The 27,711-nt window shown below is 45.2% G+C and overlaps 1 protein-coding gene across 1 annotated transcript in view; it reads left to right on the top strand.

The window, feature by feature from the left end:
• The window catches only part of TBCE (tubulin folding cofactor E), a 217,405-nt gene that overhangs the window by 124,193 nt on the left and 65,501 nt on the right, over positions 1-27,711 (top strand). The window contains exons 10-11 of the mRNA XM_040429306.1: positions 14,864-14,925; positions 17,819-17,883. Of these exons, the coding sequence (XP_040285240.1) occupies positions 14,864-14,925; positions 17,819-17,883 (127 nt within the window). The remainder of the gene's footprint in view (positions 1-14,863; positions 14,926-17,818; positions 17,884-27,711) is intronic.

The raw sequence follows: 27,711 nt of genomic DNA on the forward strand, positions 1-27,711 counted from the left end.
AGCCCCCCCATGCCTCATTTATTTAAGTCATCTCATACTGAAAAAAATGAGCCCCTACATAAGACAGTCCAAAAAATAATGCCCAAAAAACAAAACAAAAAACCTCTGGCTTTCATAATATGAAGACACTAAAAAAATATTTTTTTCCAAAAATGCTTTATTACCATATTTTTCACCCTATAAGACGCAGTTTTTTGCCCCCAAAGTGGGGAAAAATGTCCCTGCGTCTTATGGGGTGAATACTAATGAGTGCTTCCATTAAGGAAGCAGTAATTAGTACTGGAGTACTGGGAAGCGGTAAAAGGCACTGTACTCACCACTTCCTGGTCCTCGACTGTGAAGGCTACGCACAGCATGAGAGGGCTCTGTGACCTCACGCTGTGCTCGCCGGTTCATAACACAGCCGACAGCAGGAGGAAGAAGAGCGCGGGCGGTGAGGAGCAGCGGCGTCGAGGAGCAGGAGAGGTAAGTGTTTTTTTTTTACTGATTAAAAAGAGGCATGTAGGCTGATATGAGACTGAGGCTGGTCAAAAGAGGCATGGGGGCAGATCAAGAGTTATGGGTGCTAATATGAGACTGGGGGCTGATCAAATGAGGCATGGGGGGCTGATTTGAGACTCGGGGGCTGATCGGAGGTCTGAATGGGGTCTTATTTATATTGGGGCTTATATCTGAGGTCTGATTGGTTATTCACTTTTGGGTGTGAGCTGAGGTCTTATTGGGGTCTTATTAACATTGGGGATCTGAATGGAGCTGTGATCTGAGGTCTGATTAACACTGGGGGTCTGATTGCTGGTCTGATCTGAGGTCTAATGAAAAATATTTTTTCTTATTGTCCTCCTTTAAAACCTAGTGGCGTCTTATGGGCTGCTGCTCTATAAAAATAGCACATGATCTAACCTGTCAGATGAACATTGTAAAAAATAAAAACAATGCCTAAACAGCAATTTTTTTGTTACCTTGCCTCACAAAAAGTGTAATATAGAGCAACCAAAAATCGTATGTACCATAAAATAGTACAAACAAAACTGCCACCTTATCCCGTAGTTTCCAAAATGGGGTCTTTTTTTTTGAGTTTCTACTCTAAGTGTGCATCAGGGGGTCTTCAAATGTGACATAGCAACTTAAAATTATCCCAATGAAATTTGCCTACCAAAAACCTTATGGCGTCCCTTGCCTTCTGCGCTCTGCCGTGTGCGTCTACGACCAAATATGGGGTGTTTCTGTAAACTACAGAATCAGGGCTTGTGAAGCCTGTGCAATGCAATGTATATGAAATTTCTGAATTTCACTTTTTTGGCAGAATTTCCATTTTAATAAAAAAAATTGTTCCACTAACAAAGCAAGGGTTAACTGCAAAACAAAACTCAATATTTATTACCCTTAGGGCTCATTCACACAAACGTGTGCTGCCCTTTGCCGTATTGTGGACCGCATTTGCAGATCCGCAATGCACGGGTACCGACCGTGGCCCAGCCGCATGGGGAGCGCAGACCCATTCACTTGAATGGGTCTGTGATCCATCCATTCCGCAAAAAAGATAGAGTAAGTTCTATCTTTTTGCGTTGAGGAGGCACGGAACAAAACCCCAGGAAGCACTCCGTAGTGCTTCCGTAGTGTTCCGTTCCGTGCTTCCGTTCCGCATCTCCGGATTTGCGGACCCGTTGAAGTGAATGGGTCCGCACCCTGGATGCAGAATGCACACGGAACGGTGCCCGTGTATTGCGAATCTGCAAATGCGGTCCACAATACGGCAAAGGGCAGCACACGTTTGTGTGAATGAGCCCTTAGGGTAATAAATATTGAGTTTTGTTTTGCTGTTAACCCTTGCTTTGTTAGCGGAACCCCAAAAATTTTTTAACCACCTCAGCCCCCAGTGCTTAAACACCCTGAAAGACCAGGCCACTTTTTACACTTCTGACCTACACTACTTTCACCGTTTATTGCTCGGTCATGCAACTTACCACCCAAATGAATTTTACCTCCTTTTCTTCTCACTAATAGAGCTTTCATTTGGTGGTATTTCTTTGCTGCTGACATTTTTACTTTTTTTGTTATTAATCGAAATTTAACGATTTTTTTGCAAAAAAATGACATTTTTCACTTTCAGGTGTAAAATTTTGCAAAAAAAACGACATCCATATAGAAATTTTGCTCTAAATTTATAGTTCTACATGTCTTTGATAAAAAAAAAATGTTTGGGTAAAAAAAAAATGGTTTGGGTAAAAGTTATAGCGTTTACAAACTATGGTACAAAAATGTGAATTTCCGCTTTTTGAAGCAGCTCTGACTTTCTGAGCACCTGTCATGTTTCCTGAGGTTCTACAATGCCCAGACAGTACAAACACCCCACAAATGACCCCATTTCTGAAAGTAGACACCCTAAGGTATTCACTGATGGGCATAGTGAGTTCATAGAACTTTTTATTTTTTGTCACAAGTTAGCGGAAAATGATGATTTTTTTTTTTTTTTTTTTTTTTCTTACAAAGTCTCATATTCCACTAACTTGTGACAAAAAATAAAAAGTTCTATGAACTCACTATGCCCATCAGCGAATACCTTGGGGTCTCTTCTTTCCAAAATGGGGTCACTTGTGGGGTAGTTATACTGCCCTGGCATTCTAGGGGCCCAAATGTGTGGTAAGGAGTTTGAAATCAAATTCTGTAAAAATTGACCTGTGAAATCCGAAAGGTGCTCTTTGGAATATGGGCCCCTTTGCCCACCTAGGCTGCAAAAAAGTGTCACACATCTGGTATCTCCGTACTCAGGAGAAGGTGGGGAATGTGTTTTGGGGTGTCATTTTATATATACCCATGCTGGGTGAGAGAAATATCTTGGCAAAAGACAACTTTTCCCATTTTTTTATACAAAGTTGGCATTTGACCAAGATATTTATCTCACCCAGCATGGGTATATGTAAAAAGACACCCCAAAACACATTCCTCAACTTCTCCTGAGTACGGAGATACCAGATGTGTGACACTTTTTTGCAGCCTAGGTGGGCAAAGGGGCCCATATTCCAAAGAGCACCTTTCGGATTTCACAGGTCAATTTTTACAGAATTTGATTTCAAACTCCTTACCACACATTTGGGCCCCTAGAATGCCAGGGCAGTATAACTACCCCACAAGTGACCCAATTTTGGAAAGAAGAGACCCCAAGGTATTCGCTGATGGGCATAGTGAGTTCATGGAAGTTTTTATTTTTTGTCACAAGTTAGTGGAATATGAGACTTTGTATGAAAAAAAAAAAAAAAAAAAAAAATCATCATTTTCCACTAACTTGTGACAAAAAATAAAAAATTCTAGGAACTAACCATGCCCCTCACGGAATACCTTGGGGTGTCTTCTTTCCAAAATGGGGTCACTTGTGGGGTAGTTATACTGCCCTGGCATTCTAGGGGCCCAAATGTGTGGTAAGGAGTTTGAAATCAAATTCAGTAAAAAATGACCTGTGAAATCCGAAAGGTGCTCTTTGGAATGTGGGCCCCTTTGCCCACCTAGGCTGCAAAAAAGTGTCACACATCTGGTATCTCCGTACTCAGGAGAAGTTGAGGAATGTGTTTTGGGGTGTCTTTTTACATATACCCATGCTGGGTGAGATAAATATCTTGGTCAAATGCCAACTTTGTATAAAAAAATGGGAAAAGTTGTCTTTTGCCAAGATATTTCTCTCACCCAGCATGGGTATATATAAAATGACACCCCAAAACACATTCCCCACCTTCTCCTGAGTACGGAGATACCAGATGTGTGACACTTTTTTGCAGCCTAGGTGGGCAAAGGGGCCCATATTCCAAAGAGCACCTTTCGGATTTCACAGGTCAATTTTTACAGAATTTGATTTCAAACTCCTTACCACACATTTGGGCCCCTAGAATGCCAGGGCAGTATAACTACCCCACAAGTGACCCCATTTTGGAAAGAAGAGACCCCAAGGTATTCGCTGATGGGCATAGTGAGTTCATGGAAGTTTTTATTTTTTGTCACAAGTTAGTGGAATATGAGACTTTGTATGAAAAAAAATAAAATAAAAAAAATCATCATTTTCCACTAACTTGTGACAAAAAATAAAAAATTCTAGGAACTCGCCATGCCCCTCACGGAATACCTTGGGGTGTCTTCTTTCCAAAATGGGGTCACTTGTGGGGTAGTTATACTGCCCTGGCATTCTAGGGGCCCAAATGTGTGGTAAGGAGTTTGAAATCAAATTCTGTAAAAATTGACCTGTGAAATCCGAAAGGTGCTCTTTGGAATATGGGCCCCTTTGCCCACCTAGGCTGCAAAAAAGTGTCACACATCTGGTATCTCCGTACTCAGGAGAAGGTGGGGAATGTGTTTTGGGGTGTCATTTTATATATACCCATGCTGGGTGAGAGAAATATCTTGGCAAAAGACAACTTTTCCCATTTTTTTATACAAAGTTGGCATTTGACCAAGATATTTATCTCACCCAGCATGGGTATATGTAAAAAGACACCCCAAAACACATTCCTCAACTTCTCCTGAGTACGGAGATACCAGATGTGTGACACTTTTTTGCAGCCTAGGTGGGCAAAGGGGCCCACATTCCAAAGAGCACCTTTCGGATTTCACAGGTCATTTTTTACTGAATTTGATTTCAAACTCCTTACCACACATTTGGGCCCCTAGAATGCCAGGGCAGTATAACTACCCCACAAGTGACCCCATTTTGGAAAGAAGAGACCCCAAGGTATTCGCTGATGGGCATAGTGAGTTCATGGAAGTTTTTATTTTTTGTCACAAGTTAGTGGAATATGAGACTTTGTATGAAAAAAAAAAAAAAAAAAAAAAATCATCATTTTCCACTAACTTGTGACTAAAAATTAAAAATTCTAGGAACTTGCCATGCCCCTCACGGAATACCTTGGGGTGTCTTCTTTCCAAAATGGGGTCACTTGTGGGGTAGTTATACTGCCCTGGCATTTTACAGGGGCCCTAATGTGTGGTAAGTAGGTAAATGACCTGTGAAATCCGAAAGGTGCTCTTTGGAATGTGGGCCCCTTTGCCCACCTAGGCTGCAAAAAAGTGTCACACATCTGGTATCTCCGTACTCAGGAGAAGGTGGGGAATGTGTTTTGGGGTGTCATTTTACATATACCCATGCTGGGTGAGAGAAATATCTTGGCAAAGACAACTTTTCCCATTTTTTTTATACAAAGTTTGCATTTGACCAAGATATTTATCTCACCCAGCATGGGTATATGTAAAAAGACACCCCAAAACACATTCCTCAACTTCTCCTGAGTACGGAGATACCAGATGTGTGACACTTTTTTGCAGCCTAGGTGGGCAAAGGGGCCCAAATTCCTTTTAGCAGGGCATTTTTAGACATTTGGATACCAGACTTCTTCTCACGCTTTGGGGCCCCTAAAATGCCAGGGCAGTATAAATACCCCACATGTGACCCCATTTTGGAAAGAAGACACCCCAAGGTATTCAATGAGGGGCATGGCGAGTTCATTGAAAAAAAAAAATTTTGGCACAAGTTAGCGGAAATTGATTTTTTTGATTTTGTTCTCACAAAGTCTCCCTTTCCGCTAACTTGGGACAAAAATTTCAATCTTTCATGGACTCAATATGCCCCTCAGCGAATACCTTGGGGTGTCTTCTTTCCAAAATGGTGTTATTTGTGGGGTGTTTGTACTGCCCTGGCATTTGAGGGTCTCCGCAATCATTACATGTATGCCCAGCATTAGGAGTTTCTGCTATTCTCCTTATATTGAGCATACGGGTAATGAGATTTTTTTTTTCCGTTCAGCCTCTGGGCTGAAAGAAAAAAATGAACGGCACAGATTTCTTCATTCGCATCGATCAATGTGGATGAAAAAATCTCGGCCAAAAAAAGAAAAAAGGAGGGGAAAGGCGTCTGCCAGGACATAGGAGCTCCGCCCAACATCCATACCCACTTCAGCTCGTATGCCCTGGCAAACCAGATTTCTCCATTCACATCAATCGATGTGGATGAATAAATCATTGCCGGGATTTTTTTTTTTATATATACAAAGTGTTTGCCAAAGTATATGAACACCGCCACCTCCTCAGCTCATATGCCTTGGCAAACATATCTTTTACTGCAGAGGAGAAATCTCGTCTTGCAGCGCCGCATACACCGACTTGCGTGTAATCTGACAGCAGCGCAATGCTTCTGTCCGAATGCACATCAGTGCTGCAGCTGGTCGATCGGATGGTCCACCTGGAAGGTAAAAAAAACAAAACAAAAAAGAAAAAACCAGGCCGCAAAGCAATAACTTTATTAACTTTAGAACAGAACATATTAACTTTTTTAAACTTTTTTAACTTTTTTACTTACCGGTAATTTTTTTTTTGTTTTGTTTTTTTTACCTTTATAGAACAAACCTCTCCTTCCCCATGGGACAATGTGCAAAGCGCAAATCGCCCAAAGATGTGGCGAAGTACGTTATGCACTTTATCCCAGGTGAAAGGAGAGGTTTGCAGCAGCTGTGAGAGAAAGGGCCCTAATAGCCCTGTGTGCCTGTCCTGGTGAGATGTGATCCCTATGCTAGGTGTACCTGTGTGTGGTACTTCCGGAAACACTCTCCTAAGCATAGGGCAGGGTGGTCCGGACAGTCAGGACAGAAATAGCGGGTGTCACGCCTTATTCCACTCCTGCTACAGACACGACATTTTTTTCGGGGTGGCGGTTGGGTTGAGGTACCAGCAACGACACTGGGGAAATGTCGCTCGTGTAGACGGCTAACTACACTGGTGGATGGGGCCACGGAACCTCCTGGGTAAAGGAGGTTCTCGATGATCTCTTCCTGGAATTTGAGGAAGGATCGTGTTCTCCCAGCCTTACTGTAGAGAACAAAACTATTGTAGAGCGCCAATTGAATTAAATATACAGACACCTTCTTATACCAGCGTCTGGTTCTGCGGGAAACTAAATAGGGAGCCAACATCTGGTCATTGAAGTCCACCCCTCCCATGAGCGCATTATAGTCGTGGACTGAGAGGGGCTTTTCAATGACACGGGTTGCCCTTTGAATTTGTATTGTCGTGTCTGCGTGAATGGAGGAGAGCATGTAAACGTCACGCTTGTCTCTCCATTTCACCGCGAGCAGTTCTTCGTTACACAAGGCAGCCCTCTCCCCCCTTGCAAGACGGGTGGTTACAAGCCGTTGGGGGAAGCCCACGCGACTAGTTCGCGCGGTGCCACAGGCGCAAATCCGTTCTAGAAACAAATGCCTAAAGAGGGCCACACTTGTGTAAAAATTGTCCACATAAAGATGGTACCCCTTGCCGAATAAGGGTGACACCAAGTCCCAGACTGTCTTCCCACTGCTCCCCAGGTAGTCAGGGCAACCGACCGGCTCCAGGGTCTGATCTTTTCCCTCATAGATCCGAAATTTGTGGGTATAGCCTGTGGCCCTTTCACAGAGCTTATACAATTTGACCCCATACCGGGCACGCTTGCTTGGGATGTACTGTTTGAAGCCAAGGCGCCCGGTAAAATGTATTAGGGACTCGTCTACGCAGATGTTTTGCTCAGGGGTATACAAATCTGCAAATTTCTGGTTGAAATGGTCTATGAGGGGCCGAATTTTGTGGAGCCGGTCAAAAGCTGGGTGGCCTCTGGGACGGGAGGTGGTGTTGTCGCTAAAGTGCAGGAAACGCAGGATGGCCTCAAATCGTGTCCTGGACATAGCAGCAGAGAACATGGGCATGTGATGAATTGGGTGCGTTGACCAATATGACCGCAATTCATGCTTTTTTGTCAGGCCCATGTTGAGGAGAAGGCCCAGAAAAATTTTAAGTTCGGAAACTTGGACTGGTTTCCACCGGAAAGGCTGGGCATAAAAGCTTCCCGGGTTTGCGGTTATAAATTGTGTGGCATATTGGTTGGTCTCTGCCACGACTAAGTCCAAGAGCTCCGCAGTCAAGAACAGCTCAAAAAATCCCAGGGCCGTACTGATCTGAGCCGTCTCAACCCGAACTCCAGACTGGGCGGTGAAAGGGGGAACTACTGGTGCGGCTGAAGTTGGTGACTGCCAATCAGGGTTTGCCAGCACCTCAGGGATTCTAGGGGCTCTACGGGCCTGTCTGTGCGGTGGCTGCGACGGGGTAACTAGTGCACGTGCCACCGTACCAGCTTCAACTGCCCTTCTGGTGCTCGCTACTTCACCATGTTGTACGGCAGTGCTGGTACTAGGTCCAGGAAGGGCTGCGCTGCTGGTGTATGCCTCACCACGTGATCCGGCAGCGACAGCCCCACTCTGCTGCTCTTGAAGCGGATCCTGCATAACCTGTGGTCTAGCGACACGGGGCCGGGTACGCCTGGTGCTGCCAGGGACCTCAACCTCCTCGTCCGAACTTTGGGTCAGAGAGCCACTGCTTTCTACAGGTTCATATTCTGACCCGCTAGATTCATCAGATGAGGGTTCCCACTCCTCATCCGACTGGGTCAGAATCCTGTAGGCCTCTTCAGAAGAATACCCCCTGTTTGACATTTGGACTACTAAATTTAGGGGTATTCCCTGAGACTACCCAAGAAAAAAAGCAAGCCTGTCTTACAAAGGGGAGGCTAGCGAAGTACCGGAGGCCGCTGCGGTTGATAAAAAATATCAAAACTGATTTTTTTATCGCCGCAGAGCGTGTAAAGTGAATGTGCAGTGATCAAAAAAAAAAATTTTTTTGTCACTGCGGTGGGGCGGGCGTGGGTGAACGCACGTGTGGGCGACCGATCAGGCCTGATCGGGCAAACACTGCGTTTTGGGTGGAGGGCGAACTAAAGTGACACTAATACTATTATAGATCTGACCGTGATCAGTTTTGATCACTTACAGATACTATAAAAGTACAAATGCTGATTAGCGATACGCTAAACAGCGAATAAAAGTGACTGCGGTGCGGTGGGGTGGGCGCTAACTGACGCTAACTACCTAACCAAGGGGCCTAAACTATCCCTAAAACCTAACAGCCAATACTAGTGAAAAAAAAAAGTGTCAGTTTACACTGATCACTTTTTGTCTTTCACTAAGTGATTGACAGGGGGCGATCAAGGGGTTAATTTGGATGATGGGGGTGATGGATGGTGATCAGGGGCTAAGGGCAGTGTTTGGTGTGTACTCACAGTGATGTCTGCTTCTCTGCTGGATCCAACCGACGAAAAGGACCAGCAGAGAAGCAGAGAAGCCATATAACAGATCATATTTACTAATATGATCTGTTATCTGGCTTGTGATTCGATTTTTTAAAAATCAGCAACCTGCCAGCGACGATCATTGGCTGGCAGGTTGCTGATGAAATACTCCTCTAACTTTTGCCGGCCCGCGATGCGCATGCGCGGGCCGGCTGTGACCGAAATCTCGCGTCTCGCGAGATGACGCGCCGGCGCGTCCAGGAGGAATGAATCAACCACCTCCAGGACGCGTCTGTGCGTACAGCGGTCCGGAGGTGGTTAAATGGAAATTCTGCTAAAAATGTGAAATTCTGAAATTTCATATACATTTTCCTTTAATTCTTGTGGAACACCTAAAGGGTTAACAAAGTTTGTAAAATCAGTTTTGAATACCTCGAGGGGGCGTAGTTTTTAAAATAGGGCCATTTATGGGTGGTTTCTATTATGTAAGCCCTACAAAGTGACTTCAGACCTGAACTGGTCCTTAAAAATTGGGTTTTGGAAATGTTCTTAAAAATTTTAGGATTTGCTTCTAAACTTCTAAGGGTACTTTCACACTAGTGTTATCCTTTTTCGGTATTGAGTTCCATTCAGTATGCATCAGGATGTCTTCAGTTCAGTCACTGTATGGTTTTTGGATGGAGAAAATACCGCAGCATGCTGCAGTATTTTCTCCGTCCAAATTTCCGGAACACTTACCTTGCATTATTTTCCATTTAAATGTATTAACACTGGTGTTCCGTAAAAACGGATCCGGTTTTGCGGTCCGCGCTTGCACAGACCTTTAAAAATGTGAAAAAGATAAATACTGGATCCATTTTTCCGGATGACAACCAGATAGACGGATCCGGTATTGCAATGCATTTGTGAGATGGATCCGCATTTGGATCAGTCTACAAATGGTATCCGTTTGCATGCAGATTGCCGGATCCGGCAGGCAGTTCCAGCGACGGAACTGCCTGCCGGAATCCAACAACGCAAGTGTGATAGCCTTCTAATGTCCCCAAAAAGAAAATGTCATTTACAAAATGATCCAAACATAAAGTAGACATATGGGAAATGTAAAGTATTAACTATTTTAGGAGGTATCACTATCTGTTTTAAAAGCAGAGAAATAGAAATTTAGAAAATTGAAAATTTGGTATTTTTTTTATAAATAAAAATGAAATATTTTGACTCAGATTTACCACTGTCATGAAGTACAATATGTGACGAGAAAACAGTCTCAGAATGGCTTGGAAAAGTAAAAGCGTTTTAAAGTTATCACCGCATAAAGTGACACATGTCAGATTTGCAAAAAATGGCCTGGTTCTTAAGGTGAAAAATGGCAGGGTCCTGAAGGGTTTAATGACAGAGAAGACCAAGAGATGCTCAACACATTATTTACATATAAAAGGAAAATAATAACAACATAACCCAAAAAAGTTAAAGGAACTAATATAAGGGCGGGAGTCACCATTATCTTTTTTGAGGCTATGGAATTTCAATTAATGATGAGTAATTATCATCTTTCTCAAGCGCCTCCTCCTTAGTACTGAAAGGAAGATTTACAGAGCAAAAATGAAAATCCAGGAGGCCCCACCGCAGAGAGGATCTTGCAGTCAAATGATAAGTTCTGATAGCAAGCACATCCAGTTTATAGTGCCTTAAAAAGTTGTCAGATTTGCCGACGTTGCCACTCGGTAGATCTATTCTACAGAGGCTGATGCCCTCTTGGTGCAAACAGCCCTTGTGGAGTGTACCTCCAGGCCCAGTGGAGGAAATATTTATTTTGCTTGGTAGCAGAAGATAATGTCAAGCACACGGCAATGGGCAGTAGAAGGGAAAAATAGGCCCTCTTTGGCAAGTATGGCACAATCATTATGACATGGGCTCTCTCCTTCAGAATATTCATTAGAGTCCTTGGAATTAAAGAAAATGATGGAAAGGCTTAAAAAAGTCCTCTGGGCCAAGGCAGAGAGAGAGAGAGAGTCTACATGGAGAAATTGTTCCAGGGGAGAAAGTAGAAATTAGTAGCTCGTCTGTTTTCTATGATGGCAAACAGATCCAGTATTGGGGTGCCTCATTTCTTTGTTATCTGATCCATTGTGAGGGGTAGCTCTCTTTCAGGGGTCACACTCACAGATATCGTCACAAACAACCGGTTTTCAGGTCCAAACTCGTGCTTTATTTTTGCACCAGCAAAACCTAAACAATACAAAATAAAAGCCTGCCCGTCTGGGCACTACCTAATACATCAACAGAATCCCTGATTAACCTACAGGATACAGTCAATACCTGACATCAGGCCCGGCTTTCTCAGCCAAACAGTCCACCATTCCCCCAGGCTGTGCCAATACGAGTACCATTGGGGATTGTGGTCCAGCAGTCCTCCCAACTCTGACCTTGTGACCCTTGTTCCTCAGGTTTCACTGCTTCCCCCAAACTTCAGGCTGTCACCTAGCCTCGTGGCCCCTCAGCCTACCCAGCTGAGACCACTCAGAACCTCTGCAGGTCTCTGTTCCAAGATAACACTCTCTTTGACTGACACACTGAGGGTGGATTTATGCCAGACTGATTACAGCAGGCTTCGACTGCGATATCCTCAGGTTAAGGGAAAACACACCCTGGAATGGGGTGGACTGGGGAGGCTCCCACTACCAAACCTACGTTCCCCAGTCCAATAAAATCCAGCCCATGATTTACTAAAGAAAATTAGCTTCAGCAACTATGTTCGCTGAAGCCAGCACCATCCTGGATCTTGCTTATCTCACCCAGTTGAGGAACCTGGATGAGATATACACCCCTTCCAGGACTTTTCTCATACATTTTACTGTTCACCTTACACCATCTTTAGAGTCCATTTTCCATTGCTCTTTTCACATGGCAGTCCATAATGAGAGTCTTCACATTTAGCATCCACTATCAATTCCTGCAAATTTCGTAGTTACATAGTTAATACGGTTGAAAAAAGACTTGCGTCCATCAAGTTCAACCAAGGGATAGGTGGGGATGCGAATCCCAAAAGGAATTGAGACTTCTACACGTTTTCATAAGCATTAATGTTTTTTTACTTTTAAGAATTCATCTAAACCCTTTTTGAAACTGTCTACTGTTCCTGCTGTGACCATGTCCTGAGGAAGTCTATTCCACAGCTTCACAGTTCTTACAGTAAAGAAGCTTTGATGCTTCCGGAGACTGAACTTTTTCCTCTCCATTCTGAGGCAGTGCCCCCTTGTCTTTTGAGCGCATTTTACATGGAATAGCTTTTCACCGTATATTTTGTATGGCCCATTTATATTTTTGTATAGGTTAATACTGCCCCCCCTTAGACGTCTCTTCTCAAGACTAAATAAATTCAATTATTTTAATCTTTCTTCATAATTAAGACCCTCCGTTCCCCTTATCAGTTTAGTCGCTCTCCTCTGTTCTTTTTCCAGCTGAAGTGCGTCCTTTCTATGTACTGGTGCCCAGAACTGAACTGCAACTTTTGTAAAGTGGTAATATTTCATCCCTGCCCCGCGAGTCCATGCATGACAATATCCTGGTGGCCTTAGAAGCAGCTGATTGACATTGTATGCTGTAATTTAATCTACCATCCACAAGGACACCCAAATCCTTCTCTATAAGTGACTCTCCCAGTGCTACATCACCTTCATGACGACTGACTTAACTCCCGATCTGAGGTAACCTGGACTAAAGACTTGGCGGCATGGGCTTCCCAACATCATCTGTTGATGTCGGTGGTGATGACGACACTATTTGATTTTCCTGACCCCATCAAACCCCCTGCTGAAGGTGCTTCTTGATCAGCCACCAGCTGAGGGAATTTTTCACCTAGGAAGAGAGTTTAGTCTCTTGTCCAGAGAGGACTGTTTTTTCTCCTAGGTTGACAACAGGAAGGCTTGAAGAGTTCTTAAATGGGCCTGTGCCCATTTGACCGAGGGAATAGTTGATGCTAAGGGACCCAAAGCCTCATAATGACCCTTATGAATACTATTTTGAGTTGAAAGGCAAAACATTCTGGATTATGGACAACTGTTTGCTCAAATGATGAGTCCAAGTGAACCCCAGGAAGATTTTCTGATGACTTATAAGATCTGACTCGTAATAGATCTGACTTTTCCTTGTTTACCAGACACCCTAAGGAGGAAATGGTCTTAATGACCACCTGGATTTGATAAGAAAGAACGTCAGTCAAGGCTGCGGCTTTGAGACATCGGCCAGACACACAAGAGAGTTCAATGTGTCTGTGTGAGGTCCCATTGTGACTTCTGCTCTTCTGACTGGATTGCACAATAATACTGTATAATGATTTATAATGCTGTGCCACACTGAGGGTACTTTCACACTAGCATTATTCTTTTCCGGTATTGAAATCCGGTAAAGGGTCTCAATACCGGAAAAAATCTGCTTCCTTTTTGTCCCAATGCATTCTGAATGGAAAGCAATCCGTTCAGTATGCATCAGGATGTCTTCCATTCCGTCTTTTTTTCTGGATCTTTCTGCTCCTTATTAATTATCATCAGATGAGTCTGAGTCACCATCAGAGAATAATTCACCCTCATCCATATCCGCATGGAAATAAGAGGGTTCCAGAGTTTTTTAAGCAGAAGGCTGTGGAGAAGGTGAATATATCCTTAAATCAATAGCTGAATTTGCTTTATCCTTGATTAGGGCTCTCATATCCATAAAAAGGGGGACTCATCTGCCACCAATTTCTTATTAAAGCGGGAACACAGAGGTCTTTTAAAGGGAGAGAGTTTTCCTGCATAAGGCACATTTTTGAGGAACTTTCACCACCTGAGGATTAAGCAGAAGAGGCCTCTCTTGTCTAAAAAATAAACATAGTGAAACTGTTACCAGATAACCAAACCCCCAAAGGGAATACCTGAACCAAGAAACACCCTGGTGGTGACCAAAAAGTATAGCATCAACCTACTAAACTTTCCAAGGAAGGTGCAACATAATCAGCCAAAGAGCAGGAGAAGGAGGCTTACTAGGCTGAGGGCCTTGATGGGATCTGCAGACCTGCTCTGAGGGTCAGAGGAATTGCCAAGTGCAGACATCTTCAGACTAGCAGACAGACAGCAAAGCAGAGGAAAGCACACCAATTGCCCACTCGCATGCTGGCCAACTAAGTTATAGTCTTAATGTACCATCCATGGAACTTCTGGGATATCCCTGCACTTGAAACATGTCACTATGCCGGAAGAGCATCACTAAAACTTGGGGGGGATCTCCCTGCCCAGAGAAAATCCTGGTCCTCCATGGCCACAAACTGCGCTCCCAATCTCCATGTTTCTGTTCTGACACATCCAACCCGGGGCAGCCTTTACTGAAGGGCTTAAACCAAGAACGGAGAAGGGGATCTCTCGTCCCTCCCAAAACCTCCCTTCACTGCCCTGCCTTCCCACACGAACTGGATGGCATACTGTGCACTATTGGAAATGCCAACCGCATGCTTTCGGGACGAGAGACAGGAAACAAAAACTGAAGCAGGTAGGAGGAGGAAACCTCCTGTCAGTACTTTCGGGGAGGCAGGAAATGCAGTGCAATCTGCAGGCATGTTACAAAGCAGGAGAAGCTGAGCTTCTGGGCCGCGGAGTGAAAGAGGAGTTTGTATGTTTTACTGAATCTTTTCCGACAAAACTATATATGAATCTTCTCAGCAACCCTGACCTTATTTTATATATATTGTATTACTTTTTTTCATTGCAGATTACAGCACCTGAACATTTCAAATAACTTGATTTCATCAATAAAATTTATTGCCCATCATGGTAAGTGATTATTTTAATTTTTCTTTATTATGCTTTTAACCCCTTTGCGATATGTATATATATGGCGGAAATTGCGTCTTTAAACATGTTGCCCCCTCGCACATGCAGTGGGCGTCATAACCGCTGGGTTTCTGCTGTTTCAAACAGGAGACCTGTGGCACATGTATGCGATAAGCCGTATTGTGACCACGGCATCTGAGCAGTTTGGAAGCGACAGCTAGAAAGTTGGCTTTATTAAGAACGGCGTTTTAGACATTTAATAAATGTGCCCTTATGTATCTGTTTTATTCTCCGATTATCATACATATGCTTTAAGAACAACATAGGATGCATCTTTCTTAATATTTGCTTTTCTCGCCCATATTCATTGGGGGACACAGGAACCGTGGTTATAGCTATGTCCTTGACACTAGTAAAAGCTGTTAGCTCCTCCCAGTCTAAGGGGGGGGGGGGGGGAATCAATGATGCAGTGGGACATCCCCCTCAGGGGCCCCCCCCCCCCCCACTAGCGATAGCTTTGGTAGTTGCTCCTGTTCAGCGCCCTTCCAGGTAGAGTTTTTAAGTTAGCTCTACTTAACTCGGGCAGTATGGTATGTGACTTCTACGGATAGTCTCAGGTCTCCCCTCAGTTCTGCACTCACGGGCAAGCGCTGGATACTACTGTGGGAGTGGTATTTGTGTTACCACTACATACTTCGGTTCTTCTGCAGCTCATTCTTCAGGTGGTGGACTCTTCTAGCACTGAATTCGGTGGCCTCTGCAGGTGGCCCCCTCCTCTGCTGGGTTATGGGGCTAGCAATACAGTGTGACTCCCCTTGCCTGGCCTCCTCCTCAGGCTGTGTTTTTGCATAGCCACTTAATCTTTGGCTACTCTGTATAGCGCCGGTCTCAGACGGGGAATGGACTTAGACCTAGCCTATTCTTCTCCGGTCTTTTTCCTCCTCTGGCTCATGGTTCATAGCCACCCTGCATGCCTTGGTAGTTCCCACGTTACTACCTTCCCTCATCTACATTTGCACAAAGTATTCGTTTGGTGGCCTTCCATTTCCAGACACGCTCCGTTCCCGACTGGTGGGCTGTGGCGCCCTCCACATCCCTCCTTCTACAGGGACTTCTTCCATTGATCCGGGTGTGCTAACGGTACCTACATGAAAGCTTCCCACCTTTCTCTCCCGAGCAAGAGTTCCGGAAGCATGCGGCGTGGACGCCCTGATATCTCCTTGGCGGGAGTTCTCCCTCCTTACGTGTTTATTTCCCCTTCCTCTCCTACCCAGGTTTCTATGGAAGATCAAGATGGAGGGCATTCCAACGAATTCTAGTTGCTCCGGATTGGCCTCGTCGCGCATGGTACGCCGACCTCGTTCTACTTCTAGGAGATGTCCATTGGTCACTGCCACTCAGAGACGACCTTCTTCACAGGGTCCGTTCCTACATCAGCATTTAGAGTCTTTGGTTGACGGCATGGCTATTGAAACCGCCATTCTGACGTGGAGAGGGTTTTTTGGCGGACGTCATCCCCACTATGATTCAGGCCAGGAAGCCTGCATCACCCAGGATCTATTAGGACCTGGAGGTCCTCCCTGGGCTTCTGTGAAAGCCGGGACATCCCCTCCTGATGGGTCAGGTGTTGGCGCTTCTATCCTGGGGCAGCTTTCCAGCGTACTCTGGTTTCCCTGGTGCCCATGGAAACCTTCCTTCAGGGAGTGGCACATACGGTTCCTCCGTACCGTCGTTTACCGCCTTTGGATCTGAATATAGTTCTCTCAGCGTTCCAGTCTTCTCCCTTTGAGCCCTTGCGGGAGATCCTCCTGTCCTAGAAGGTAGTGTTTCTTGTGGCTATCACATCCATCAGACGGGCGTCCGAGTTGGGGGCGTTCTCTTGCAGAAAACCCTTCCTGGTTCTTCACAAGGATAAGGCGGTTCTCCGACCCATTCCTTCTTCTCCCGAAGGTGGTCTCTGACTTCCATATCAATGAAGAAATTGTCCTTCCTTCACTTTTCCTCCCATTCACACCCTACGGAAGGGAGTTACATTATTGGACATTGTCAGAGCTCCGATCATTATTTGGCTGCCTCCAGTCTCTTCTGGCGTACAGAACCCCTTTTTGTCTTCCGAGGGGTCCTCGCTAGGGATTGGCGGCCTCCAAGGTGGCGATTGCACGTCTGATTCGGTTTGCAACTGCTGAATAATACAGCGATTGGAGCAGGGTTCCGCCCTTAGGTGTCGCGGCTCACTCCACAGAGCGGTGGGCGCTTCTTGGGCTCGGAGGAATTGCGCTTCGGCTGCTCAGTTGTGTAAGGCAGCTACTGGTCCTCCTTACACACGTTCATAAAAATTTACCATGTACATACTTATGCATCGGCGGTCGCTGCTTTGGGCCGCGTGGTCTTGCAGGCGACAGTTCTTAGAGGCCTGCAGGGACGCTTGCTTCCATGGGTATGTGGTTTTTCCCTCCCTGTGGACTGATTTTGGACGTCCCATGGTTCCTGTGTCCCCCAATGAATATGGGCGAGAAAAGGAGATTTTTGTATAACTTACCAGTAAAATCTCTTTCTCGCTCTTCATTGGGGGACACAGCACCCACCCAGTATTGTTGTTCGACCACAGTTGTAGCTGTTGCTGGTTTGAACCCCATTGGGTCTTTTGACATGGTTGGTGTTCCATGTTTTTTCTTTGGTTGGCTTGCTTCTCCTACTGCTTGTACACAAACTGAAGCTCCCTTTCCAGGCTGGAGGGGGTATAGCTGCCAGGGGAGAGGCTAACAGCTTTTACTAGTGTCAACGCCTCCTAGAGGACATAGCTATACCTACGGTTCCTGTGTCCCCCAATGAAGAGTGAGAAAGAGATTTTACTGATAAGTTATACAAAAATCTCCTTTTTATTTTATTTCAGATTGCTGCACTGAAAGTTTTGCTTCCTTAAGTAGCTTGTCAGTTAACGGCAATAATATATCACAGGTGAGTTGTAAGGGGTGCTGGAGGAATTTTTCAGTCTCTGCTTTCCCACATTCCATCAGCCTTAAGTCTCATGCACACAGCCGTTGATCGGCCGTTCCGTTCATGCACGAGCAACATCCATGCGGATTCCGCAGATGGGTCCGTGATCTGTCTGCACCAAAAAAAAAATAGAACATGTTCTATTTTTTTGCAGTGACGAGGCAAGGAGAGAAACCCTACTCCGTAGTGCTTCCGTGGGGTTCCGTGCCTCCGTTCCGCACCACACTTTCCAGATTGCGAACCCATTTAAGTAAATTGGTCTGCATTCGTGATGCGGGGTGCACACGGCCAGTGGCCGAATATTGCGGATCCGCTGTTTGCGGGCCGCAATACGGGCACGGCCGGGCAGCTGCTGTGTGCATGAGCCTTTGAAGGGGTTGTCCAGTATTTTTATGTTAATGGTCTATCCTCGGGATATGCCATCAATATCTGACCGGAATGGGAGCACTGCTGCAGTAACATGCTTTGTTCACCACACAATAAACAGTGCTGTGTACTTCTGGAGCTACTCTTAAACAGCTGACTGGTCGTGGTGCATGATATCTGACCACTCCAATCAGGTACTGATTGACTCCCTTAAAGGGAGTCTTTCACCTAAAATCCCCATTATGGAACACTAACATCAGGATCTCCATTACATTCCCCATATTAAAATGCTACCTTCCATATTGCTGTCCATCACCGATTTTTCCAGAAAAACACTTTTATTCAATATGTTAATTAGCTTCTGAAGGTGGGGAGAGGCACAAGAGCGTTTAATGCGCATGTGGCGACCCGTACATCCCGATCTAGCCGGCCTTGTGCCTCTGCCCATAATGGGGAATGAAGTGCGCAGGTGCTGGATTTCTCACTAAGAGGAGGACGTAAGCAGAAGATCCTAGGGTGGAGCAGACGGGTGAAAGGGGAGGGGGTTCGTATGAAAAGCGACGAGGGGCCTGGGCAACGGCCGCATGAATGCCGCCCCTGGGCACCTTCAGAAGCTAATTAACATATTGAATAAAAGTGTTTTTCTGAGAAAATCGGCGATGGACAGCAATATGGAAGGTAGCATTCTAATATGGGTAATGTAATGGAGATCCTGATGTTAGTGTTCTATAATGGTGATTTTACGTGAAAGACTCCCTTTAAAGGGCTTCTATCACCCCCCCCCCCCCCCCCCCAAACACCAATTTTCAGTTTTTGACTTAATATATTTGCTAATGTAAGCAGATTCCATATATACTCCTCTTACCTCGGGCTGTGCAGTAATTTCAGTAAAAAACGTACTTTTGTGATATGTAAATTTCTTCACTACCAGCAAGTTGGGCGGACTTGCTGGTAGCCGCCGCATCCTCTGTCTGAAAAAACGTCCCCTCCTCCACTTGATTGATGGGGCCAGAGAGCGCTCTCATCCTCCAGCTGGCCCTGCCTGCAGCTCAAATCCCGCGCCTGCGCTGTACCAGTCCTCATTCGGCACAGGCGCTCTGAGAGGACGCTCGCTTGGCCGCTCCTTCCTCAGTGCGCCTGCGCTGATGACGTCAGCCCTACACACGGAAGAGAAGACGCCGGCATCGCTGGTAAGGAGGCGGAAAGTCCGGTGACGTCGCTGGATGCTTGATTTAGGTAAGTATTTGCTTAATAATCATGCAGCCACTACAACCACCAAAAAAAAATATTTAGACACACTATACCACCAACGCTTATAAAAAAATATAGATCCAGAATGAATATATATATATATATATATGCAGATATATATATATATATATATATATATATATATATATATACCAAGGAAAAAAGGCGGCACTGGTACAAAATCAGTTGAAGTTAGGGTGCACGTCCCAAGGGGAATAGGCTTCTTACCCCAATGTGTAAATCCAGAAAAACGGGCGGCACTCCAGGAGATAAAAGAAAGTGAACCTTTATTCACCCAAGTGGTGCAACGTTTCGGCTCTACACTTGAGCCTTTTATTAGGCTTGAAAAAGGCTCAAGTGTAGAGCCGAAACGTTGCACCACTTGGGTGAATAAAGGTTCACTTTCTTTTATCTCCTGGAGTGCCGCCCGTTTTTCTGGATATATATATATATATATATAGATAGATAGAGAGATAGATAGATAGATATATATATATATATATACAGTACAGACCAAAAGTTTGGACACACCTTCTCATTCAAAGAGTTTTCTTTATTTTCATGACTATGAAGGCATCAAGACTATGAATTAACACACGTGGAATTATATACATAACAAGTGTGAAACAACTGAAAATGTCATATTCTAGGTTCTTCAAAGTAGCCACCTTTTGCTTTGATTACTGCTTTGCACACTCTTGGCATTCTCTTGATGAGCATCAAGAGGTAGTCCCCTGAAATGGTTTTCACTTCAAAGGTGTGCCCTGTCAGGTTTAATAAGTGGGATTTCTTGCCTTTATAAATGGGGTTGGGACCATCAGTTGCGTTGAGAAGTCGGGTGGATACACAGCTGATAGTCCTACTGAATAGACTGTTAGAATTTGTATTATGGCAAGAAAAAAGCAGCTAAGTAAAGAAAAACGAGTGGCCATCATTACATTAGGAAATGAAGGTCAGTCAGTCAGCCGAAAAATTGGGAAAACTTTGAAAGTAAGGGCTATTTGACCGTGAAGGAGAGTGATGGGGTGCTGCGCCAGATGACCTGGCCTCCACAGTCACCGGACCTGAACCCAATCGAGATGGTTTGGGGTGAGCTGGACCGCAGAGTGAAGGCAAAAAAACCTACAAGTGCTAAGCATCTCTGGGAACTCCTACAAGACTGTTGGAAGACCATTTCGGGTGACTACCTCTTGAAGCTCATCAAGAGAATGCCAAGAGTGTGCAAAGCAGTAATCAAAGCAAAAGGTGGCTACTTTGAAGAACCTAGAATATGACATATTTTCAGTTGTTTCACACTTGTTTGTTATGTATATAATTCCACATGTGTTAATTCATAGTGTTGATGCCTTCATAGTCATGAAAATAAAGAAAACTCTTTAAATGAGAAGGTGTGTCCAAACTTTTGGTCTGTACTGTGTGTGTGTGTGTGTGTGTGATTATATACCGTGTATATATATATATATATATATATATATATATATATATATATACACACACTTATTTATGGCTGTGTTTGATATATATTTTATGTTATATAATTTTATATATATATATATATATATATATATAATGTAAAAAACTACTGGCAGCACCACCTTGGAAGCAAATGAAGGCGGGTGCAAAGTCCAAGTACGGTAACTGGATCTTACCCACTTGTAGATAATGGAAGAAAATTGGACTGCACTCCAGACGGTTTCTTCAGTAAAACAACAGGTAGTGTTTATTCACTCATGTGGTGGCAGCAAAAAAGCAACGTTTCGGCTCAACATGAGCCTTTCTCAAGCATTGATAAAAGTGCAAAGACAGGCATATATAGGTGAACCAATCAAATCATTTGATGCATCAACATAATTGATACTTAATAAAAAACTGTGCAAATAGTTTACATACAATCATAAGGAGGTCATCCCGGTGATCATGAATAAAGTGACTAGTGCTATCACTCAGTAAAACAAGTGCATAATAGAGCTGACTATCATACAATAATACATAAAATCCATAAATCTTGTCAGCTGTTCCTTATACATACATTGTAATTAATAATACTTTAATTGTGCACATATGTAGCGGGGATATAATGATGAGTTAGTACCTGGGGGAGTGATGCAGCCCACACATACTATCGCGTTGTTCAGCGCGTCTCCAGGGTACAAGTGCGCATGTCCCGGTCGCATATACCTAATCAGTCAGCGTCCGAGCAGCACCACACTATTCCAGTGATGTCGCTCTCGAGTTGCGTAACAGATGCACATTGTTGACTCCTATTGAATCGCGTCCGCTGACAGCAGGAGAAGGAAGCGCATGCGCACTCCCATCATTGAAGCTAAAAGTCACCATGTTGTTAAAGGGAGTATAGCCAGTATATATATTGTACTGAATTACATGCTGCGGGCCTGTATCTAGGTAGGAACATTTACATCAGGGCCAGAGTCAGGGACATCTATCCCTATAGGCCCCACCAACCTATTCTAATTCTCACACAACAGCCTCAGAAGGGTATCACTACCAGACCTATATTTTGATTTTCTTTTCTTATCATTTATTCATTTTTTTGTATATTTTGTGTATTTACGAGGGTGTTTTGACTTTTATATAGTAATATTAAAGGTTATGTTTTAGAATGGTGGTATCTCTGTGAATTTTCTGCTAAGTTCAATATCAGGTCACAGTGGATGATTTCCACTGATCACAAACTAGAGGAGCGTCCCCACTTTTACAAGATAGGAAACCCTCCTCTACATGCGGCCCCAATGCTGCGTGCACGCCAGTGCCATCAGCATCGCGGGCTGCATTCTTGTTGCGGCTCGTGACCTAGAGGGTTCTTCCTCAATAGTATATACCAGAACTATAATCTGCAAGCGGTCAGCATTACCGATCTGTATACTACCCTACTTTATATGTAAGGGTGTAGTGTTCTTGTCCCGATTACATATAAAGTAGGGTAGTATACAGATCGGTAATGCTGACCGCTTGCAGATTATAGTTCTGGTATATACTATTGAGGAGAACCCTCTAGGTCACGAGCCGCAACAAGAATGCAGCCCGCGATGCTGGTGGCACTGGCGTGCACGCAGCATTGGGGCCGCACGTAGGGGCTGATGGAGCTGCAGCTCCAGGCCCCTACCATAAAATAGGCCCATCTGCCAGCCAAAAAGCCGTCGGGAGGGTTAATAGTCCTCTGTTGTACACAGCGCAGCGTCACATAGAGCACAGACAATGCAGAGACGCTCACCTCACGCTGGCAGCAGGGAGGAGCCTGAGGGCCGGACTCGGGAGGAGCGTAATATGATCCTAGAGTGGAAGCTGCTTCTGCCAGCCCCTCCCCTCCCCACCCACCAACCAATCAGAGCTGAGGGGGCAAGGCAAGCACTAGCAGCTCTGAGTCGTCTGAGTAGTACAGGGAGTCTTCACAGGTCCTGTAAGGGAACTGCACAGTGTAAAGTGTAGTTCCCAGGTTAGAACAGTGCATCTTCCAGGACCTGCGATGACATCATCTTCAGCATCACAGGTCCTGCAGAATCTAGCAAAGGAACTGCACCAAAAATGGTGTAGTTCCTAGGTTTGAAAGGTACATCTGCCAGGACCTGTGATGACATCATCACAGGTCCTTCAACCCCTAACAGCAAGTATTAGAAGTTCACAATCAGCTCTGCATTGATCCACATACAGACTGGAATGGAGTGGTAAGAGGAGGTCCTCCACTTTTCATCATTTACCCCCCCCCCCCTCCCCCTCCATGCCCTGTTTTTACTCATTGCTCACTCATGTATAATACTTCAGACAGGTACAGTGACCACTACCTCATGTACCTCACACACACAGTGACTATAATGCATAACTGACCACATATTTCTATAAACACTGCATCTACAGTATTATACCTTGTATGCCTCACATCTATATATATATATATATATATATATATATTAGGGCTGCACGATATATCGCAAAAATAATCGAATCGCGATAATCGGCAAATGCGGTTTGGCGATTCGGCCGAGCCGAAAATGCCGCGATTATTATATATGAAGGGGCCCCTATTGATAAAAAAAAGTCCTCTGTCCTATTGATAACAGGTCCAGCCTCTGTACTTACTTTCACAATGAATGCACTGCAGCGACTAGCGGGAGCGAGCGAGGCAGCCGGCCGGCGCATGACTGACGTCACTTAGTCACGCTCCTGCTTCCTGAATTAAGTGGGAGGAGCGTGACAGTGACGTCAGTCACGCGCCGGCCGGCTCGCTCTCTGCCGCTCTCTGCAGTGTGAGTGCATTCATAGTGAAAGTACAGAGGCTGGCCATTTTATGAATAGGAGAGTTAACACATGAAGGGACACATGGGGCCATGAGGGGGACCAGCATAAGATGCTATATGTGTGTCTTATGCTGGCCCCCCTCGTGGCCCCATGTGTCATAGCACACATCCCCCATAACAGTGCCCTCCGCAGGTCCCCCATAACAGTGCCCTCCGCAGGTCCCCCATAACAGTGCCCTCCGCAGGTCCCCCATAACAGTGCCCTCCGCAGGTCCCCCATAACAGTGCCCTCCGCAGGTCCCCCATAACAGTGCCTCCGCAGGTCCCCCATAACAGTGCCCTCCGCAGGTCCCCCATAACAGTGCCCTCCGCAGGTCCCCCATAACAGTGCCCTCCGCAGGTCCCCCATAACAGTGCCCTCCGCAGGTCCCCCATAACAGTGCCCTCCGCAGGTCCCCCATAACAGTGCCCTCCGCAGGTCCCCCATAACATTGCCCTCCGCAGGTCCCCCATAACAGCGCCCTCCGCAGGTCCCCCATAACAGCGTCCTCCGCAGGTCCCCCATAACAGCGTCCGCCACAGATCCCCCATAACAGCGTCATCCACAGATCTACACCTCCACAGATCCCCCACATAACAGCGCCATCCACAGATCCCCCACATAACAGCGCCATCCACAGATCCCCCACATAACAGCGCCATCCACAGATCCCCCACATAACAGCGCCATCCACAGATCCCCCACATAACAGCGTCATCCACAGATCCCCCACATAACAGCGTCATCCACAGATCCCCCACATAACAGCGTCATCCACAGATCCCCCACATAACAGCGCCATCCACAGATCCCCCACATAACAGCGTCCTCCACAGATCCCCCACATAACAGCGTCATCCACAGATCCCCCACATAACAGCGTCCTCCACAGATCCCCCACATAACAGCGCCATCCACAGATCCCCCACATAACAGCGCCATCCACAGATCCCCCACATAACAGCGTCCTCCACAGATCCCCCACATAACAGCGTCCTCCACAGATCCCCCACATAACAGCGCCATGCACAGATCCCCCACATAACACCGCCATCCACAGATCCCCCACATAACAGCGCCATCCACAGATCCCCCACATAACTATGTCATACCCAGCCGCGTCAGCGGCTCATATGGGAAAATCCAAGCAAATAGACCTCTAGCACAATTCCCTTAAAATATCGCATCGCACATCGTTATCGCAATTTTTAGGGCCCTAATCGCAATCGCACAAAATTCCCATATCGTGCAGCCCTAATATATATATATATATATATATATATATACATACACACACACACACACTGCATATATTAAACAGTATTATAGATGCAATATGTACAGATATATAATATATATTGCAGTGTACTGATATGTGAGGTACAAGGTATAATATATGCAGTGTGTATAGATATATTGTATATAAAGCAGTGTACTGATATGTTAGGTACGAGGTATAATAGATGGTGTGTACAGGTATATTGTATATACAGTATTGGATTGATATGTGAGGTACGAGCTGTAATTTATACCTCATATATCAGTACACTGCTGTATATACTATATACCTGTACACACTGCATATATTATACCACGCTCCTCACATATCAGTACATTGCTGTATACACTATACATCTGTACACACTGCATATATTATACCTCTTTTGTGTGCCAGGCCTGTTTTGTAATCCCAATCCGGCCCTGATGGCATAAATTATAAAACAGCAGCGAACATAGTTCATGGAACCAGGGCCGGTACAAGGCAGGGGCCGAAGGAGCGGGTGCCCTGGGCGCTACCATTTGCGGACAGGAGGGGGGCGCAGGTGAAGTGCCAGCAGCAGTGGCGTCGCCAGGGGGGGGCCAGAGGGGGCCACGGCCCCCCCTACATCATGCTGTGCCCCCCCATGTGCCCCCCCAACTAAAATGCCCCCCCCCCCCCCCCAAGTGAGCAGCCGCCGCCGGGCACAGGGAGATGAGCGCTTCCATTGCGCTCATCTCCATTGTAAACTGTCTGTGCCAGCGGAGGTGCAGGGGAGGGAGAGGCGTGTCCCTTCCCTTTCCTCTGATAGGCTGCAGGCAGGCACCGAAGTGGAGGAGAGGCCCCGCCCCCTAATTACTCCTGTTTACCTTTCTAAAGCTAAAGGACCTTTGATGATGTCATCACAGGTCCTGTAAGGGAACTGCACAGTGTAAAGTGTAGTTCCCAGGTTAGAACAGTGCATCTGCCAGGACCTGTGATGACATCATCTTCAACATCACAGGTCCTGCAGAATCTAGCAAAGGAACTGCACCAAAAATGGTGTAGTTCCTAGGTTTCAAAGGTACATCTGCCAGGACCTGTGATGACATCATCACAGGTCCTTCAACCCCTAACAGCAAGTATTAAAAGTTCACAAGCAGCTCTGTATTGATCCATACAGACTGGAATGGAGAGGTAAGAGGAGGTCCTCCACTTTTCATCATTTACCCCCCCCCCCCCCCCCCTCCATGCCCTGTTTTTACTCATTGCTCACTCATGTATACTACTTCAGACAGTTACCACTACCTCATGTACCTCACAGTGACTATAATGCATAACTGACCACATATTTCTATAAACACTGCATCTACAGTATTATACCTTCTATGTGTCACATCAATACACTGCTCTGTATATATATATATATATATATATATATATATATATATACACACACACATACATGCACACACACTGCATATATTACACAGTATTATACATGCAATATGTACAGATATATAGTATATACCGCAGTGCACTGATATGTGAGGTATGAGGTATAATAGATGCTGTGTGTACAGATATCAGTACACTTCTGTATATACTATATATGTGAGGTACGAGGTATAATAGATGCAGTGTGTACAGATATATAGTATATACAGCAGTGTACTGATATGTGAGGTACGAGGTGTCAATACACTGCTGTATTTACTATATACCTGTACACACTGCATCTATTATACCTCGTACCTCACATATTACACTACTGTATATACTGTATACACTGCATATATTATACCCCGTACCTCACATATCAGTACACTGCTGTATATACTATATACCTGTACACACTGCATCTATTATACCCTGTACCTCACATATCAGAACACTAGGGAATATACTATATACCTGTACACACTGCATCTATTATACCGCGTACCTCACATAACTGTACACTGCTGTATATAATATACATCTGCATCTATTATACCTCTTTTGTGTGCCAGGGCTGTTTTGTAATCCCATTCCGGCCCTGATGGCATAAATTATAAAACGCAGCAGCAAGAATAGTTCATGGAACAAAGGGAGGGGCTATAAAAGGGGAATGGGGGCCCAATTTAGATTCCTGCTATGGGGCCCAGTGATTTTTATGTACGCCCCTGGCTGCAGGCACTAGGCCGGCAGCCTATCAGAGGCCGGCGCAATGACGTCATCGTGCCGCCTGAGCCTTACATTACAGCGTGGGACACAGGAAGAGGCTGCATCGCAACGCTGACACTTAGGTAAGTATAAGTGTTTTTTTTTTGTTTTTTTTTACAATAGTGTTACTGGCACATTGGGGGGGCTTATTACAAAACTGGCACATGATGATGGGGGGGACTTTATACTGGCACATGATGATGGGGAGGAACTTTATAGTGTCTGTGACTTTCAAAGTCCCACAGTCCTTTGTTCTATTGCTTTAAGTATATTCTTGTTTTGAAACAACATTGATTCTTTCTTAAAAACGGGGGGGGGGGGGCGCAGTTTGCCATCTTCGCCCTGGGCACCAAATGGCCTTGTCCCAGCCCTGCATGGAACAAAGAGAGAGGCCTGGAATGGGTAGTGGGAGGGGCTATAAACGGGGAATGGGGGCC

This window comes from Bufo bufo, chromosome 4 (assembly GCF_905171765.1).
Source record: "Bufo bufo chromosome 4, aBufBuf1.1, whole genome shotgun sequence".
Classification (NCBI taxonomy): domain Eukaryota; kingdom Metazoa; phylum Chordata; class Amphibia; order Anura; family Bufonidae; genus Bufo; species Bufo bufo.